This window comes from Capricornis sumatraensis, chromosome 2, assembly GCF_032405125.1.
Source record: "Capricornis sumatraensis isolate serow.1 chromosome 2, serow.2, whole genome shotgun sequence".
NCBI lineage: Eukaryota > Metazoa > Chordata > Mammalia > Artiodactyla > Bovidae > Capricornis > Capricornis sumatraensis.
The window spans coordinates 43,949,173-43,967,201 of NC_091070.1; the positions used below are offsets into that span (position 1 = coordinate 43,949,173).

Below are 18,029 nucleotides of genomic sequence, written 5' to 3' on the forward strand. Positions count from 1 at the left end.
AGACTTTCTCTATGTCAACCTTGTGACTCCAATCCAATTATCACTGTTTTTGGAACAAGACTTAGTTAGACATGTACTTTCCTGTATCCACTTTCAGGCCATCCTCTCACTCAACAAAGACTAAGGATCTATCTTTCTAAATCTTATCCATTTATCAAAAATGAACTCGAATACTGTCCTTAATAAAAACTTCTATGGCTACCCTAATCTGATCTCTCTCGCCTCTGAATTATGAAATAGTGTTTGCCAATTGATTATATATCACCTTCAGATACCTCTCTGTCTTAAACTATTATTTAAACTTTTAATGATTTCTCTCAACTAAATTTAAATCTCCTTAAAGGCAGACACTGTAGTCCCTATACATCTAGGGACACATGACAGGCATTCAAAAACAGTCACTGGTTTTCAATATTGGGAGCATTTTTATTAGAACAGCTATTTTATAAAAAGCCATGTTTTCACAGCTAAATGGAAAATTCACCATTCAAATCTGAGTATTAACTAACATGCATGACTTCCAGCTGAAATACAGAACGAGTGGAATGAGATACTGCCACCCACTGATAACATATTCTAACCACAGGACTTTTTAAAATAATGACTCAAGCTAAGAAAAGGTCAAATTTTCCCAACCTAAACATACAGCTTGGTGAAGCTCCCTTAAAACCTTTCTTGAACAAAGAAAAATTAACAGAACCAAATGACAGAGTGAAAAATGTCAAGAAAAAATATATAGTTTAGGAAAAAATTCATATTTATTTCTTTAAATGTAAAATTGATGTGTGCTGTATAAACTGTAATTTTTTTCTGGATTACAGGGATTCTAGTTCCTCAACCAGGGATTGAATCTGGGCCACAGCAGTGAAGGCATCATTAGGTGGTAATTTTGACTCATTTACCTTGAAACACAAATTAAGGAAAAACAAACTAGTTACAGAGAGCCCAGAACAAATGCTTACTCCCTGAACACCTACTAACAAATGAAAGTCCTAGACAAAAGAGAATGGCTTCTTAGCTTAGATATATTAATAAAGATTAGGAAATACTTACTGAAGATTCTGGATCTGACAGTTCATCCAATAATTTCCTTGCATCTACTACAGCTTGGTAGAGTCTCAGATTTTTGCCATCAGAAGCAACAAAGCAAGCACTAGCAGAATTGCAATACGTGCCTGAGAAAGTAAACACTCTGCATTATAATATATATTTTTTTAACTAACTAAAGTACAAGAAAAAAAATTCCATACTTCTCTTTTTAGGTATAACCATGGTCCAGAATCACAATGAAATGGATACAATTAATAAATATAAAATTATCAACAAAAAATTCAATAGAAAATAGGTTATGAGAGCGAAAAAATTAAAAACTTTTAGAAACTCTAAAGACAGATACCTACATTTCAATACTTATTAAAAGCCCCCTAATAATAATAAATATAAATTACTTTGTATATAAATAACAGTTTTAAAGATGTATTAATTTTACTATTAAAATGAACACTTACCAAGACAGTAACTGGGAATAAGAGTTGGAAGCCAAGCAACATTAGAGAAGGCTGAAGTATGTAAAGAGTTGATTCGTGCCAACTCTGACACTCCTCCAGTGTATGACAAGGGTCCTATTGGGTCCACACGCCACAGAATAAGTTCACTGTAGATGGCATTCGGGTCATGAAATGTACGCGTTGCTGCATTTCTGAGAGGTTGTTTCAAGGAACCCTTTATGTGTCTTACAGGATCTATCAATCTACTTAATTTACTGTCTGAGTCCCACTGAAAATCTGATTCAGGAGTCAACAGAGCATTATGATGAGATGATGTCAATAATAATGGTAAAACGGAATGACATGCCAGATCATTGAGGTGAAATCGATGACCACAATATCTAAATTTGTGAGATACAGTTAGAACGGTGGTAAAGGCAGACTTATCAGCAAACGTGACTGCCCACTGATTGAGAGAGCCATCTATGTGTTTAGAGACCATCATTACTGTGGGAGCTAAAATGTTCATATTTGTACTGTGTGATCCAGAGTGCGTCAGTGATCCGCGAGGACTGCATTCAGCCAGCATGTCTTGGTGTAAGGGAGTGTGGTGAGAATCTTTCACAGCATTTATACAGGCATACATCATGATATTTTTACTAAGAGAGCTTGCATCACCAGATGGAAATGCAACAGGAATCCGAGAAGAAAAAGAAACCTGAAAAACACAATCATTATGACTCAGTGTAAGTAGTTTGTCTCCTCTCAAAGTCTTCTAAAAATACTTCAATTTTCAAAATGTCACACCTCAGCTTCCTAGCAAAAAATATCATTTTCAACTTCATTATGTTCTAATCCTTTCCCTCTATTTATATAATATCATCTCTATTCATAGCCTATGAGGAGAGTGAAGAAATAGTTGCAGGTATCTTGCCTGTACATATAAATGACTACAACTACAAATCTAAACAAATATTGTTCAGAAAGGTAACAGATAAAGATAGCTAGATTTAAGGAATAAAACTGGAGAAGTGGGGGGACTCATCCTGAGTCACATTTTTAGGATAATTTCTTGAGTGTTAAGTCATTTCAGTCGTGTCTGACTCTGCACCCTATGGACAGCAGCCCTCCAGGCTCCTCTGTCCATGGGATTCTCCAGTCAAGAATACTGAAGTGGGTTGCCATCCCTTCCTCCAGGGGAATCTTCATACCCAGTGATTGAACCGACATTTCTTATGTCCCCTGCCCTGGCTACCTGGGAAGCCCCCTAGGGTAATTTCTTAAGTTTATCCAAAATACTGGTAATTCCTAGGGAAAAAACCTAATATACACATATTCAGACGTTCACTATTGCATTTCATAGTTAAATTTACTGTACTTGAATTAATCAAGTTTGTAAAATTGGCTATAATTGATCCCCTTTGGGAGCAAGTTATTCTCAGTTGCTTATCAAAAATAAAATGGTTAAATATTTCTGAAAAACTGCTAAATCTGAACGGCATCTGTTTCACTTTTTTAAGAAATGTAAAAACTGCTTCATCAGTAAAATATACCTGGACTTGTCTAAATATTCCAGGATTATATTCATCCAAATACTTTACATGCCACACTAGGAAGGTACCGTCTACTGGGTGTATGGTAAAAAGCATGTCAGGATTCTTATTCCATTCAGCTAGCAGCATTTCGATCTTCCGATCAAGCAGGACCGTAGGCAGTGGCATTGATATAATAGGCCGTGAATAGGTTCTAGGACTTCCCTCTCTTTCCGCATCTTCATGTTCTGATGATCCTGTACCTGCTTCAGATTCTCTATCTAGGGATAATTCTAAGTCAGAAAATAAATTCATCAGTACATACTAATAATACTATAAAAATTCATTTACATACTCAGTCAGTTCAATCGCTCAGTCATGTCCGACTCTGCAAACCCATTAACTGTACCCGGGCTCCTCCCTTCATGGAATTTTCCAGGCAAGAGTACTGGAGTGGGTTGCCATCTCCTTCTCCAGTGCATGTTTCCAACCCAGGGATTGAACCCAGGTCTTCCACATTGCAGGCAGAGGCTTTACCCTCTGAGCCACCAAGGAAGCCTATTTACATACAAGACAATCAATAAACAACATACTATCTTTAGAGATCATGAGTCCCTTTACCAATTTATGGCCAGGGGAAAAAAAACAAGGAAGGAAATTATTTTCTGGTCTGAAAGAAAAACACCAATACAGTATACTAACACATATATATGGAATTTAGAAAGATGGTAAGAGACACAGATGTATAGAACAGACTTTTGGACTCTGAGGGAGAGGGAGAGGGTGGGATGATTTGGGAGAATGGCACTGCAACATGTACACTATTATGTAAGAAATGAATCGCCAGTCTATGTTCAATACAGGATACAGGATGCTTGGGGCTGGTGCACGGGGATGATCCAGAGAGATGATATGGGGTGAGAGGTGGGAGGGGGGTTCAGGATTGGGAACTCATGTACACCCATGGTGGATTCATGTCAATGTATGGCAAAACCAATACAGTATTGTAAAGTAAAATAAAGTAAAAATAAAGATTTTAAAAAAAAAGGAATACAGTGTTTAAAAACTTGAAATAAAAATTGTATATAAATAAGAAAAAAATCATTTTCTGGTCTGAACTGAAACTTACTACATTTCTTAGTTTTAGATAAATCAAAATTTCATTCACACTATCATATTATCTTTATCATTTCTATTATTAGCAAAACCTGTCCCCCACCACACACCCCCCACCCCCGCCAAAAAACATTGCTTGCAAAATAATACATTATTCAAAGCAATACATTATAAGAAAGCAAAGTTAGATAGTAGATGGTCCATATTAGATGGTCAGAAAAGACCTGAGGAATGAATGGAAAAGTAAAAAGGAAGGAGAGGAGGAAGGAAAGATTACAAACCAAAAGTGGCTTCACAAAAAGCTGTCAGCCTGAAAAAAAGAAAAACCTGAATATAGGATACTCACCGTGATCTAGTTTCATATGTAAACCCCTCTCTCTTTCCTCCTGTGAACGTTCCTCATCTTCTTTATCGCCTTCGTCACTTTCATGATCTACCTGCCTTTCAGAAAGTTTTCTTAATTGCTGCATAAATATTTCAGTAGATGATGTAAAATGAAATTCTTTGTTGTTTAACCAATGAACTACAAAGCCCCCATTTCCATCATCAATGTTAAATACAGTGCCAACCAAGACATTTGGAATATCTGTGGAATCAAAAAAGATAAAATTTTCTATATCAATTCTTAACATCTTTTAAAATACTACATGTGCTTAGAAAGACTAATTCCATTACACAAAAAATGTGCTAAACAAAAAGTAAATATAACTCTAGCAGGATTTGAAATTTTAATTAAATTTAATGGTAAAGGAATTACCGGCATAGACTTACATGGAATTAATCATTTAAAAGCCAAACACACCAAATGCACAAACTTTTATCGAATCCTGGTTTGGGGACAAGGGAACAGAAAGATATAACAGAAAAGCAACTCTAAAAGACATTTTTGAGATGACTGAAATTTAACTATGATGATTAGAGACCATGGAATTATTTCTAATTTTCTTAGGTACAATAATGATATTGTGATTATGTGAGAGAATTTCCTTATTCTTAGGAGACACTTGCTAAATTATGTAAGGGTGATGTGCTATGATGTGTTACTTTGAAAACATTAAGAAAAAATTTCACTCACACACTCTCACATACACACATACGTATGTGTGTATACACAAAGAGAATAAAGCAATTGGGAAAATGTTAGCAACTGTTGAATCAAAGTGGGTGAAATGAGGGTTCACTGTACTAGTCTTCCAACTTTGTTGACTGTTTTAAACTTTCCGTAAAAGTTGAGGCAAATAATGCTAAGAAAGAACGCAGGAAGGCAAGCAAACTTCTAAGTATAACAGACCTTCTCCACGTGGGGTAACTGAAATTCATGCTATAGATCAGTTCATGCAAAACAGTACAATTCAAAAACAACAAACAACAATCTCCTTAATCCCAAATCAAATTATAAAGAATCCACTCAATAGAAAGAAAAAAGACTATCCTCTGCAAAAGAAGTGAGAATCTAAAGATGAAATAAGTAATATATTATAGAAGTGTTTTATTCATAAATATCAATGTTAAATAAAGCTCCAAGGTGTTCTTTTTTTTCCAATTTCTGGGTTACAAGCCTGGTTTTCTAACAGAAATTAAACAAATCAAATAAGAAATGTAAATTAATAATCCTATAAAACAGTACATCCCCTACATACCTATGTACTAGGTAAAAATCCAAATCTCAACCCAAATCTTATCACGGACAAATATTCTGACTCTAAGACATCTTAAAAAATAACTGAGAGATAACTGTCTTGAGACATTTTGTTGAAGAATGATTATTCTAAATTAGTGGGATTTAAAGAGAAATAACAAATGCATGAAAAAAAAGAATCTAGATGTTAACAGGAACTACTATACCATTATAATATACTCTTTTTATCAGAAGATACATTTTGAAATATTTAGGTAATGTTGTAAAATATTTAGGGGATGAAGGAAAATGTCAGTGACTGCTTTCAAATGGCTCGGCCAAAGATAAAAGGCACACACACACACGCACATATGCACGCACGCACGCACACATGCACACACACACACACACAGAGAATAAAAGCAAACATGGTGAAAGGTTAATGACTGAATTTGGGTAAAGAGCACATGGGTATTCACTATACTATGCTTTCAGCCTTACTCTAAGGTTGAGAGGTTTTCCTTAAAAAAAAAAAAAAAGGCAGAGAAGTCCTGCAATATAAAACTATTTGCATTTAACAAACAATTAGGTCAACCTAAATGTATTTTTTAACAAACACTACCTATAAACACATGATGTTAAATATTTGTACAAAATAATTTTTAAAATAATGTGTAGATAAGTTAGGGTGAAGATGGTTAAAATTGGTTAAATGGTGAAAGTTAATAAAAATGCTAGCAGACAAGGCCTAATGACCACAAGAACACATCTAGTACTTAGACTCAAATGATATAATAGAATGCCTATACACAAGGAATGATCCTGTGATCCTATTTCATTTGATTAGAATAGTATATACAGGTAACATGCAAAACTTTCTAACACAATATCTGCATACTATCACTGACTGTTTTTTGTTTGAACTTAAGTCTTCATCATAGTCAATAACTCAAGATAAGGTTCTTTTACAAAGGTTGAAAATCTATAAAAATCTAAAACCACCACCATTTTGAAAACAAGTGGTGTTATAAATCTTAGATACAATTAAGATGTTAGGTCAGAAAAGATAATCTATTAAAAAAACAGTTAATCAAGTAGCACAGCAAACTTCTATTACTCAATAGAAGTACAATACAAACCACAAATACAAGGCCAATACATAATTTTTATTTTAATAGCCATATTATATAAACAGGTAAACAATTTTAATAATATATTTTATCTGACCCAATATATGTAAAATATTATCATTTTAACATGTAATCAATATTAAATAAAATTATTAATAAGAGATCTTATATTATTTCATTGTTTTCTAAAGTCTTAAAAATACAGTGTGTTATTTTAGAGCATATCTCAGTTTGGACTATCCACACTGCAATTGCTCAAACAGCTACATGCGGTTCATGGCCACCATACTGAACAACACACACCTATATCCACTACTATTCAATACAGTGGGGGTAAGCATCTGAAGGCCAGTCCAGGTTCAATGCATGACACTGGATGCTTGAGGCTGGTGCACTGAGACGACCCAGAGGGATGGTATGGGGAGGGAGGAGGGAGCGGGGTTCAGGATGGGGAACACGTGTATACCTGTGGCGGATTCATGTTGATGTATGGCAAAACCGATACAATATTGTAAAGTAATTAACCTCCAATTAAAATAAATAAATTTATATTTTTAAAAAATAATAAAATAAAGGTCACTTTTTCGCAACTTGATTTGTTGAGTATCACCTTTTATAAATAAATATTTTAAAATAAAATCCTCTGTCTTCACCCTGAAGCAACAGACTGCCATTTCAATAAAACATACCTATGTTTAGTTGCTAAATCATGTCTGACTCTTTTGCAACCCCATGGACTGTAGCCTGCCATGCTCCCCTGACCATAGATTTCCCAGGCAAGAGTACTGGAATGGGTTGCCATTTCCTTCTCCAGGGGTCTTCCCAATCCAGGGATTGAACCGGCATCTCCTGCATTGGCAGGTGGACTCTAACAATGAACCACCAGGGAAGCCCCATAACCACATGTGCGCATGCTCAGTCATGTCTGACTCTCTGTGAGTCCATGGATGTAGCCTGCCAGGCTCCTCTGTCCAAGGAATTTTCCAAGCAAGAATACTGGAGTGGCTTGCCATTTTCTCCTCCAGGGGATCTTCCCAACCCAGGGATCAAACCCACATCTCCTGCATCTCCTGTATTGGTGGGTAGATTCTTTACCCACTGCACCATCTGGGAAGCCCAGATAAATCCCTCCTATAACTTTGTACAAATACAGTTCTTCTAGCAATATAATATGAAACTCCTAGGCCTTATCACGTTTTTCATGCAGAAAGAAAACAATGACTTAAACAGAAGTTTTAAATATGCTCTTACCAACAATGAACCTGCCTCAAAATACTTCTCAACTATAGGGGAAGAAAAAAGCAAAAATAAAATATAAAGGTTAGAAGAAAAACTATCTTGAATGCAGGACAAGAAAGTGTATGAGAGTATAAAACAAGATATGCTGAAATATAAAGGAAACTATACAAACATAGTTATAAAGAAGAGTTGAGAAGAGAGAATAATAGTGAAAATACTGAAGGAAGGAAGGAATATCACACTAATTAACCATGCTGCCAGTTCTGTTCATCCCCAGGTTCAACTAAAGCTCTAATTTACTTAGAAACTTTGCTATATTCTAGACAAACTAAGGTGTTCAAAAATACTTATCTGAAATTATTCCCTGAGAATCACAGTCTCAATTTAAGAAATGGCATCTTATATTTCTATTCTAATTAAGAAGTATTTTTAAAAGGAAACATGGAGTATTAATATAAAATTAAAAACAGGTTATAAAAGTAGTCCTACTTTTCTATTTATTTATCTTATTTCAGCAGATAGTAAGTAAAACTTTACTATCCTTTACCTGTGGTGGGGTTGATGCTTGCTGCAATGTGAAAATGACACAGCGCATTTGCGTGGTGGGAAATATGTCTTTGAACTTCATGTGTTGTCGTCTGGTCAGGCTTTAATTCAGTGTGAGTTACAAGAACAGAAGATCTCCTTTGTCCTTTTCTTAAATTTTTCAAATGGTGTATTGTCTAAAACAGAAAAATAATTACTAAATCTGGGAATAATTACTAAGTCTGGGAAGTCTAACTAATGCTGATCAAAGTACTTTTGATAATTAAGGACCTTATAATTTTCCTTTCTGTAAAACCTATCTTATAGGAAAATTTAACTACAATAGAACAACTCTGAATATATTCTCCATTGGCCTTGCAAATTTTATAGTTCAGGGCAGCAGTTGCTCAAAAACATTTATTATCTACAGAAACTGCTATAAAGATTAGGAATCCAAAGTCTAGTTTTGGGGGGATATCCCAGTACTGAGATGAAATTTACTAGTCATATGAGTGTTTAAAAAAAATTCCAAATCTTCCTACTAGAAAGAATATTCCTCCTCAAAATTCTCACTGTTCTCTAGGCAAGAATATCAAAGTGGGTTACAATTTCCTTCTCCAGGAGATCTTCCTGACCCAGGGATCAAACCCAGGTCTCCTGCATTGCAGGCAGATTCTTTACCTTCTGAGCCACCAGGGCAGACCCAAGAACTACACAGCCAGCTAAATAATCACATCTAACCTCTATTATAAAGACAAAAAGAGGGTACAAAAATACAGAATAACAACGGGAAACCTTAACTTAGGGTAGCCAGAAAAGACCTCATGAAAGTGATGACCTATGGAATTTGCTTAAATTGTGATAGGTATCTATGATAAAAATTCTATACTGACATACCCCATCATCTGAACTATTCTGATATGGGGCCATGTCAACTCTTGGCACCATCTTTTCTCCACATCATAACTCCACCTCATGGCACTTCCTTATTGTGTCACATAACCACCCCCAAAACCATGCCTAATAATATTTAATAATATACCATTCTTTTCATTTATTCCTCACATTTAGTTAAATAAAATGTAGCATCCTTTCAGTTATTTCTGTGTTAAGGTAAAATATCTGCACCGTCCTTTCAATTCCACAGCTCTTGTCCCTTTTCGTGTGAAAAACAGTATCAGTTCTATGGTGTGTCCTCTGTCTCTGGTCTCCCTGTTTATTTCTTTGATTATACCTATCAAATTATTTTCACTCGACCTTTGACATTTATCATTATTTTAAATTAGATTGGCAAGGCCAATTATTTTCTCCTAGAAACAAAAGGTATAATTTAACTATAAATAGAATTATATATACCTTACAGTTAGGAGTTTTGTAGGGAAGGGTGTTAGAAAGCAAAATAGCTTGTAAGTCAAGTAATCAGGCTTTTTCTATTAAAAACAATTTTAACACTACTATTGAACAACATTTTATTAAAAGAGTGCAAAACTGTCAAATCACTGATTACATATTACATTTTTGCTTTTACTGTATGTGGCAGTAATTAAGTTTAACAAATACTTGAAAAGTAATATATTAGGTAACATGCGGGATGCAAAAATATCTGAAAGTCCTTAAGCCTCCAAAAGCTTATATATAGTTTAACGATAAAATGTTACAGAAGTATATATAAATTATTGTAAACATCTAGTAAATAAAATACTTTTCCCTACTAAATTGCAATCAATATCAAAACATACTATAACTCTGTTCTGACTTCTTTTAATTTATGATTTAAATGTTGAAAAAAATGTATAAATATTGCCTAATTACAGATAGTATCAGAGCAGGACTACTTTATATAAAATTTTAAAGGACCATATCCTTAAGCCTATCAAACCCCCAAAATACTTCTGCCTGCTGAAAATGCAAAAACCACTTTGGCTATGCAACCATTAAAGTGTTCATATAAATATGCAATGTAAAAGTATAATTAGTAATGTAGAGAGATATTTATAACACATTAAGTATAAAAAGCAAGTTATAAAACATTACTACAATCTCAATCTTATAAAGAAAAAAAATGCACAAACACACACACTGGAAGAGTTGGATTATAAACTCATTTTTTTTATTTTTCCTAATCTAATTTTAGAACAAGCATAAGTAATACATTTATCTCATTTTATTCCCTAATCATAATGGGCACAATAGTTCACACTATATTATAAAAATCTAACTTCTTAGAAAGCACTTTTATAGTATATTTAAAAATTAGAAATATTTCACTTTCAAAATAGTAAACCATGAAAATTATGCAATTATATAAGTTCACTTAATATCTTAACACTTTTATTCTTATTCAGTCATTTTTAACTTTATTTTCTAATTATAAGTCACTTTTAGTTGGTAAAATTCAGTCCTCATGAAACAAAAGCAAAATATTTCTGTTTATTTTTTAAAGGTTATTGTGGTATTTTATTTTTTTATCTTTTGGCTGTGCCATGCAGCTTGTAAGATCTTATTTCCCTGACCAGGGACTGAACCTGGGCCCTGGAAGAGAAAGCACCTAGTCCTAACCACTGGACCATGAGGGAATTCCCCACAAAATATTTTTAATTACAACCAATTTCAAGGACTTTTACATGACACATTATCTTCAAGATTCATTTACTGTTTTATATAATACAATACCTCAAGAGCATGCTGTATTCTGTCTTTCTGTTTTCCAGCACGAGTAAGGTTGCTGGAAACACTAGAAGTGGTAGTCTCACAAATCTGCTCACCCAAAAGACAGTCTTCTGGAAGTAAGGTTTCTGCCCAGAGCCGGCAGACACCATCATGGCATGAAGTTAATAACACATTACAGACAGAACCTCTAATGATAAAGAGAAATAAACAGAAGTTACTATGAATACCAATGCCATCAAAAATTAAAGGCTATTCATACTTAGTTCCTCATGCTTAAAGATGACATTAGTACAAAACTAACAATATATCTACCTGCAGTTATTTTTCCAATAATGATAATAGATTTCTACTGACTATTTCACACTCTCACCAACACCCATTAATTACCTGCTCAGACCTGCAAGGTGGCAGGCTGGACTCAGGATGCAATCTGTTACCATGAAATAAGAACAACCTAACTGTGCCCAATACTCACCTTAATACATTAAACTTAAACACTGAATAGCTGAACTATAGTATGCGTCCAACTGTTTTAGAAGTTACACTGTGTGGAGAAAAAGCATCAAAGAGCTTGAAATCACACACAGTATGGCTGAACACCATAAAAACTAGGAAGCGGGGGTGACAAAGGAAACAAATAAATTAATGTCAGATTATATACATGTGCTGCTTGAAAACAAGGCTCTGGAGGATCAGTATCTCCTAAACAAAACAAACAAAACAGCAAAAGGAAACCTACATTTCTGTCATTACAAATTATAGAATGACCATAATAAAAGATCATTAATTATAATTAAACTATGTGGTTTATCACAGTAGTCACTTTATCCTTCTTATAATCTAAATAGTTACAAATAGGGAAACAAATGTATTAATAAAACTGTAAGGAGACTATAATTTCAAACTATAAATCAATTTCCATTAAGTTAAGCAAAAATGTCACAGTATCAAGCAACTGAAGTGACTTAACCTCTCATCATGGAAAAAAAAAAAAAAAACACAAAAAGTTTTCCTGTTTAAAAATTGCTTACACAGACTCTGACTCAGTCAAAGGTAAAGTGTTCTGCAAATGTTTTCCATATGTGCAAATAACTTAAGCAGATTAAGTTAGAATAGCCTTTTATTTAGATTCCAAAACTGTATACATTCCCCATGTTATCATTTACTGAGCCCCACACTGAGTGTGCTATATTTCCCATCAAGGGCAAATGGTGCTCAGATATACTTAGCAGATGAAATAACCCTTCCTCAAGAATGAATACAGATTTCTAAGCAAGCATTTTTAGAACTTAAATATAATACAAGAATCATTTGTTTAGGCTATTTTATAGCTTGCTTAATCTTTCAAATGCTTTTAAAAGATGCTATAACAATGAGAAAAATTTGGTAAGTTTCTGTTGCTAGCCTTAAGAAAAAGTTGGGACACTTTATTCACTGTATGTGATTACACTTTACCAGCATGTGGATTACTAACAGTTTATTACTATGTTTTATTCTTCCTTAATGTGTGCTTTTCTGTTACCTGCAAACATTTGCTTCTTAGAATCTATTGCTGCTGCTAATACTGACAATACTAGCTAATGCTGCCTGGGCACACACAATGAGCAAAGGCCTGTATAAGCATTCACACACACTCACATATTTTAGTCTCTCACAACTCTCTGAGGCAGGTACTATTGCTACCCTCATCTACAAGGGCAAAAAGAGCTTAAGAACTTTAGTCAAAAGCTCACAAAGCTGGTAACAACAGCAGAATCTGAATTCAGGCAGTTGACACCCAGAACCTATGCTCTTAACTGTCACCATATCAATCAAAAGAACTTTTGTTTTCATTATTTTTATAAACATATAAGTATACAAAATGAAGTTATATGACACACTCGTCTAACCTGGGCATATACTTGCTAGTTTTACGCCATGAAAAACCTGTTACAGCTCGTGGATGTGCCAAATACACAAAGGAAAACTGAGTAGACGCCTGTCTCCTTTTCACTTCATGATGATCCTGAGGTATAATTGAAGACTTCCAACCAGTCATAGGATACCACACTTTCAAAAGACAATCATCCTGTAAAAATATATAGGCCAATGTAAAATTAATTTGCATACACACAATTCAAAATTTAAGTGGTTTGAACAGAAGCTTTAAAAATTAACCTATATATTAAAAACACATATAAAGTTTATATATATAATACAGAACTAAATTAATAAAATGATGCTTTTTACTTTAAATGATATCATTCATGAAGGATAAATGGACCATATGCTCATTATCTATATTCTCTACACAAAGGTGGTTTTCAAATAGAGATTGAAGCCAAACTCCCCCACTTCAATACACCAGGGTCCTCCCTGTAAAGAAAAGACTCAAAAGACTCTGAAACCAGATGATAGCTTGGATAAGAAAGAAGCCATGTTATCTGGCACTGTTATTCTTTTCTCCTTTCTGAAGAGATCTCACTCTGGATGAGTCAAACCTTTTTTAAAAAATTGCTTCTTGTTCTAAGTCAGGATGCAGCAAACTTTTCCTGTAAAGGGCCAAGTAAGTTTTGTGGACCACACAGCCTCTGATACAGATTTTTCTTGGTTTTGTGTTTGTTGTGTTTTTTTTTCTTCTTTATAATCATTTAAAAATGTAAAATCCATTCTTGGCTCATGGGCCATAATGTGTTCTTATGATGAGAAGGCATTTAGGCAGTTTTTGGGAACCACCTTTATGCCCACTTAAGATATTTACAGGTATACCAATAGGCACTGACAATCATTTTTCTTAGCTCTAAGAATTTTGTTAAAAGGCCTAAACAATTTTATCTTATTTAACAGGAACTATCTCTTTTATAGTGCTTCATCCTCAATGGTGAAAAGTTTATAAAGGAAAATAATAAAATAACATTTATGGGGAAAAAAAATCTCAATCTCTAAGAAACAATGAAATTATGTGTTTCTGAAAAGTGTGTATAGGTGAAAATATTTTAATCTGAACTGGACAAACACTTCTGCCTCTTTTCCATCTTAGTATTCATTCTCAATATATATTACATAATGTATGTTTCTACTGAGGGGTCATTTATTCAGATATCTGATATACACAACAGATCTCTTTAAGTACTTACTCTGAGGCAAAGCACTTAACCATGCATTTCCTCCAAGTACCTTCTTCACCTAGCATTGTTTTCACCTTCCCAAATTTACTGTACAATCTATGTCAGTAGTTTCAGATTATGTACCATAAAAACCCTTAACGTACCTGAGAGCCCCTAAGGAGTCAAAAAGGAAAGTCAGAGAGCCTCCACAACCAAGGCAATCTAGCCCCTTCTCCTACTCCCACTAGCTTCCCCCCTAGTGAAGCAGCCTCAACACTTTTATATATTACTATCTAAAACTCTAAAACCACAAAGGATTAAACCAGAAATCAGTATTAGAGAGAACATTCTCAAGTATTTATAAACTAATCAAAAACACTTCTAAATTACGAGAAAATTTTATATATGTTGAACTGAAGGAAAATAAAAACAAAACATCAAACTTGGGGGGTTGTAGCTACATGAGTGCTTAGAAGGAAATGTATAGCTTTAGATGCTATAAATCAAGAAAGAAGAAAAGTCACAAATCAATGGTTTAAGCCTCAACCTGAAGCATCAAGTAAAAGAAGAGCAAAGAGAACCCACATTAAAGAGATGAGGAAGAATAAAAACCAAAGAAATAAAATACAAAAAAAAGTCAAGAAATCAATTAATCCAAAAGCTATTTTGAAAAGATCAATAAAATTTATGATCTAGAGTGATCAAAAATATTTAGAGAGGAAACACAAATTACTGTTATCAAGAATGAAAGATAGGACATTACTACAGATCCCATAAACAACAAAGGAACTGGGGAATATCATGAACCATTTTATCCCAATCAATTCAACAATGTATGTTAAATCCCTTAAAAGATAATTTCAAAACAACTGACAAAGGAGGAAATAGAAAACCTGAATAGTTCTACATCTATTAAAGATGTTGAATTCACAATTTGAAATATTCTCACCAAAGGATAAAACAAAACCCTAAAACTGTAACTAAAATACTAGCCTAGATGGCTTTACTGATGAATTTTACCAAACATTTAAGGAAGAAATAGCACCAATCCTTCACAAACTGTTTCAGAAAATTAAGGAAAAAATGATCTCGTTGTATAAGAGCATTATTATTAGTCAGACACCAAAACCAAAGACATAAAAAAACTATATATGAATATGTTTCATAAACAAAGATGCAAACACCTTTAAACTTAATCCAGCAGTATGTTAAAATACAAGTTTTGACCAAGTGGAGTTTATCCCAGCAAAGAGAAGTGGGTTTAACACTGGAAAAATCAGTAACTGCATTTCATCATATTATTGATAACAGAATGAAAAACAAAACTTACATAATTATCTCACTATATGCAGAAAAAGCACTTGACAAAAGTAAACACTAATTTATGGAGGAAAAATAACATTCTCAACACACAGAAATAAAATAAAAGGGAATATATCACATGACCAAGTTGAGTGACTACAATAAACCTTCAACCTGTATCATATATAGTGGTGAAAGACAATGCTTTTCCTGTAAAACTGGGAGCAATAAAAGAACATCTGTTCTCATCATTTCTATTCAACAAATTGGACTAGATGTCCTAGTACTTGTGATATATTGGGTAAGGGAAAAAAATAAAAGGCATACGGATTAGGAAGGAAGAAGTAAAACTGTCTTTATTCACAAAATCCTAAGGAAACTACCCAAAAAGGCTGCTAGAACTGATAACCAAGGTCATGAGATTAAGGCTAAAAATTCAAAAATCAACTCTATTTCTATATGTTACCAATAATTAGAAATTCAATCTCTGTAAATACATTTTACATTAGAAAGATAAATTGTGTACACTGAAAATGATGAAATGCTGCTCAGAGAAAGAAAGCCTAAATAAAAAGAGAATTATACCACATTTGTAGATAAGAAGACCAACTATTATTAATGTAGAATTCTTCTCAAGTTGATCTGTAGAGATACAATGTAAACACTATCAAAATCACAGCAGGTTTTTTTTTTTTTTTGGTAGAAACTGACAAAATCTGTGAGGAAATCAAAGGACTGGCACCACCAAAAATATTTGAAAAGAAAAAAGTTAGAGGAATAACAGACTTCAAAACAGAGTTTGGGATGGTTATGCACACACTGCTATATTTAAAATAGATAACCGACAAGGCCCTACTGTATAGCACCCGGAACTCTACTCAGTGTTGTATGACTGTCTGGAAGGGAGGGCCGTTTTGTGGGGAATGGATACACGTATATGTATGGCTAGTTCCCTTCACTTTCAACTGAAACGATCACAACATTCTTAATCAACTATCAGTTCAGTTCAGTTGCTCAGTCATGTCCGACTCTTTGTGACCCCATGAACAGTAGCACACCAGCCTCCCTATCCATCACCAACTGCTGGAGTCTGCCCAAAGCCATGTCCATTGAGTGAGTGATGCCATCCAAACATCTCATCCTCCGTCGTTCCCTTCTCCTCCAGCCCCCAATCCCTCCCAGCATCAGGGTCTTTTCAAATGAGTCAGCTCTTCGCATGAGGTGGCCAAAGTACTGGAGTTTCAGCTTCAGTATCAGTCCTTCCAAAGAACACCCAGGTCTGATTTCCTTTAGGATAGACTGGTTGGACCTCCTTGAAGTCCAAGGGACTCTCAAGAGTCTTCTCCAACACCACAGTTCAAAAGCATCAATTCTTTGGTGCTCACCTTTCTTTATAGGCCAACTCTCACATCCATACATGACTACTGGAAAAACCATAGCCTTGACTAGATGGAACTTTGTTGACAAAGTAATGTCTCTGCTTTTGAATATGCTGTCTTACCTGGTCATAACTTTCCTTCCAAGGAGTAAGCGTCTTTTAATTTCATGACTGCAATCACCATCTGCAGTTATTTTGGAGCCCCCCAAAATAAAGTCTGACACTGTTTTCACTGTTTCCCCATCAATTGGCGATGAAGTGATAGGACTGGATGCCATGATCTTCGTTTTCTGAATGTTGAGCTTTAAGCCAACTTTTTCACTCTCCTCTTTCACTTTCTTCAAGAGGCTTTTGAGTTCCTCTTCACTTTCTGCCATAAGGGTGGTGTCATCTGCATATCTGAGGTTATTGATATTTCTCGTGGCAATCTTGATTCCAGCTTGTGCTTCTTCCAGCCCAGCATTTCTCATGATGTACTCTGCATTTAAGTTCAATAAGCAGGGTGACAATATACAGCCTTGACATACTCCTTTTCCTATCTGGAAACAGTCTATTGTTCATGTCCAGGGTCTGATATTCCCATCTCTTTCAGAATTTTCCACAGTTTATTGTGATCCACATAGTCAAGGGCTTTGGCACAGTCAATAAAGCAGAAATAGATGTTTTTGTGGAACTCTCTTGCTTTTTCCATGATCCAGAGGATGTTGGCAATTTAACTCTGGTTCCTCTGCCTTTTCTAAAACCAGCTTGAACATCTGGAAGTTCAAGGTTCATGTATTGCTGAAGCCTGGCTTGGGAGAATTTTAAGCATCACTTTACTAGCATGTGAGATGAATGCAACTGTGCGGTAGTTTGAGCATTCTTTGGCATTGCCTTTCTTTGGGATTGGAATGAAAACTTTTTCCAGTCCTGTGGCCACTGCTGAGTTTTCCACATTTGCTGGCAT

General features: G+C 34.6%; 1 protein-coding gene across 6 annotated transcripts in view; it reads right to left on the reverse strand.

Annotated features, from left to right (window-relative positions):
• Positions 1 to 18,029, reverse strand: part of DMXL2 (Dmx like 2) — a 171,298-nt gene that overhangs the window by 69,361 nt on the left and 83,908 nt on the right. For all 6 annotated transcript variants that reach the window (XM_068965082.1, XM_068965081.1, XM_068965079.1 and 3 more), the window contains exons 7-13: positions 13,207 to 13,385; positions 11,321 to 11,504; positions 8,670 to 8,844; positions 4,482 to 4,721; positions 3,041 to 3,312; positions 1,509 to 2,205; positions 1,054 to 1,175 (exon numbers count right to left, since the gene is read on the reverse strand). In XM_068965082.1, the coding sequence (XP_068821183.1) occupies positions 1,054 to 1,175; positions 1,509 to 2,205; positions 3,041 to 3,312; positions 4,482 to 4,721; positions 8,670 to 8,844; positions 11,321 to 11,504; positions 13,207 to 13,385 (1,869 nt within the window). The remainder of the gene's footprint in view (positions 1 to 1,053; positions 1,176 to 1,508; positions 2,206 to 3,040; positions 3,313 to 4,481; positions 4,722 to 8,669; positions 8,845 to 11,320; positions 11,505 to 13,206; positions 13,386 to 18,029) is intronic.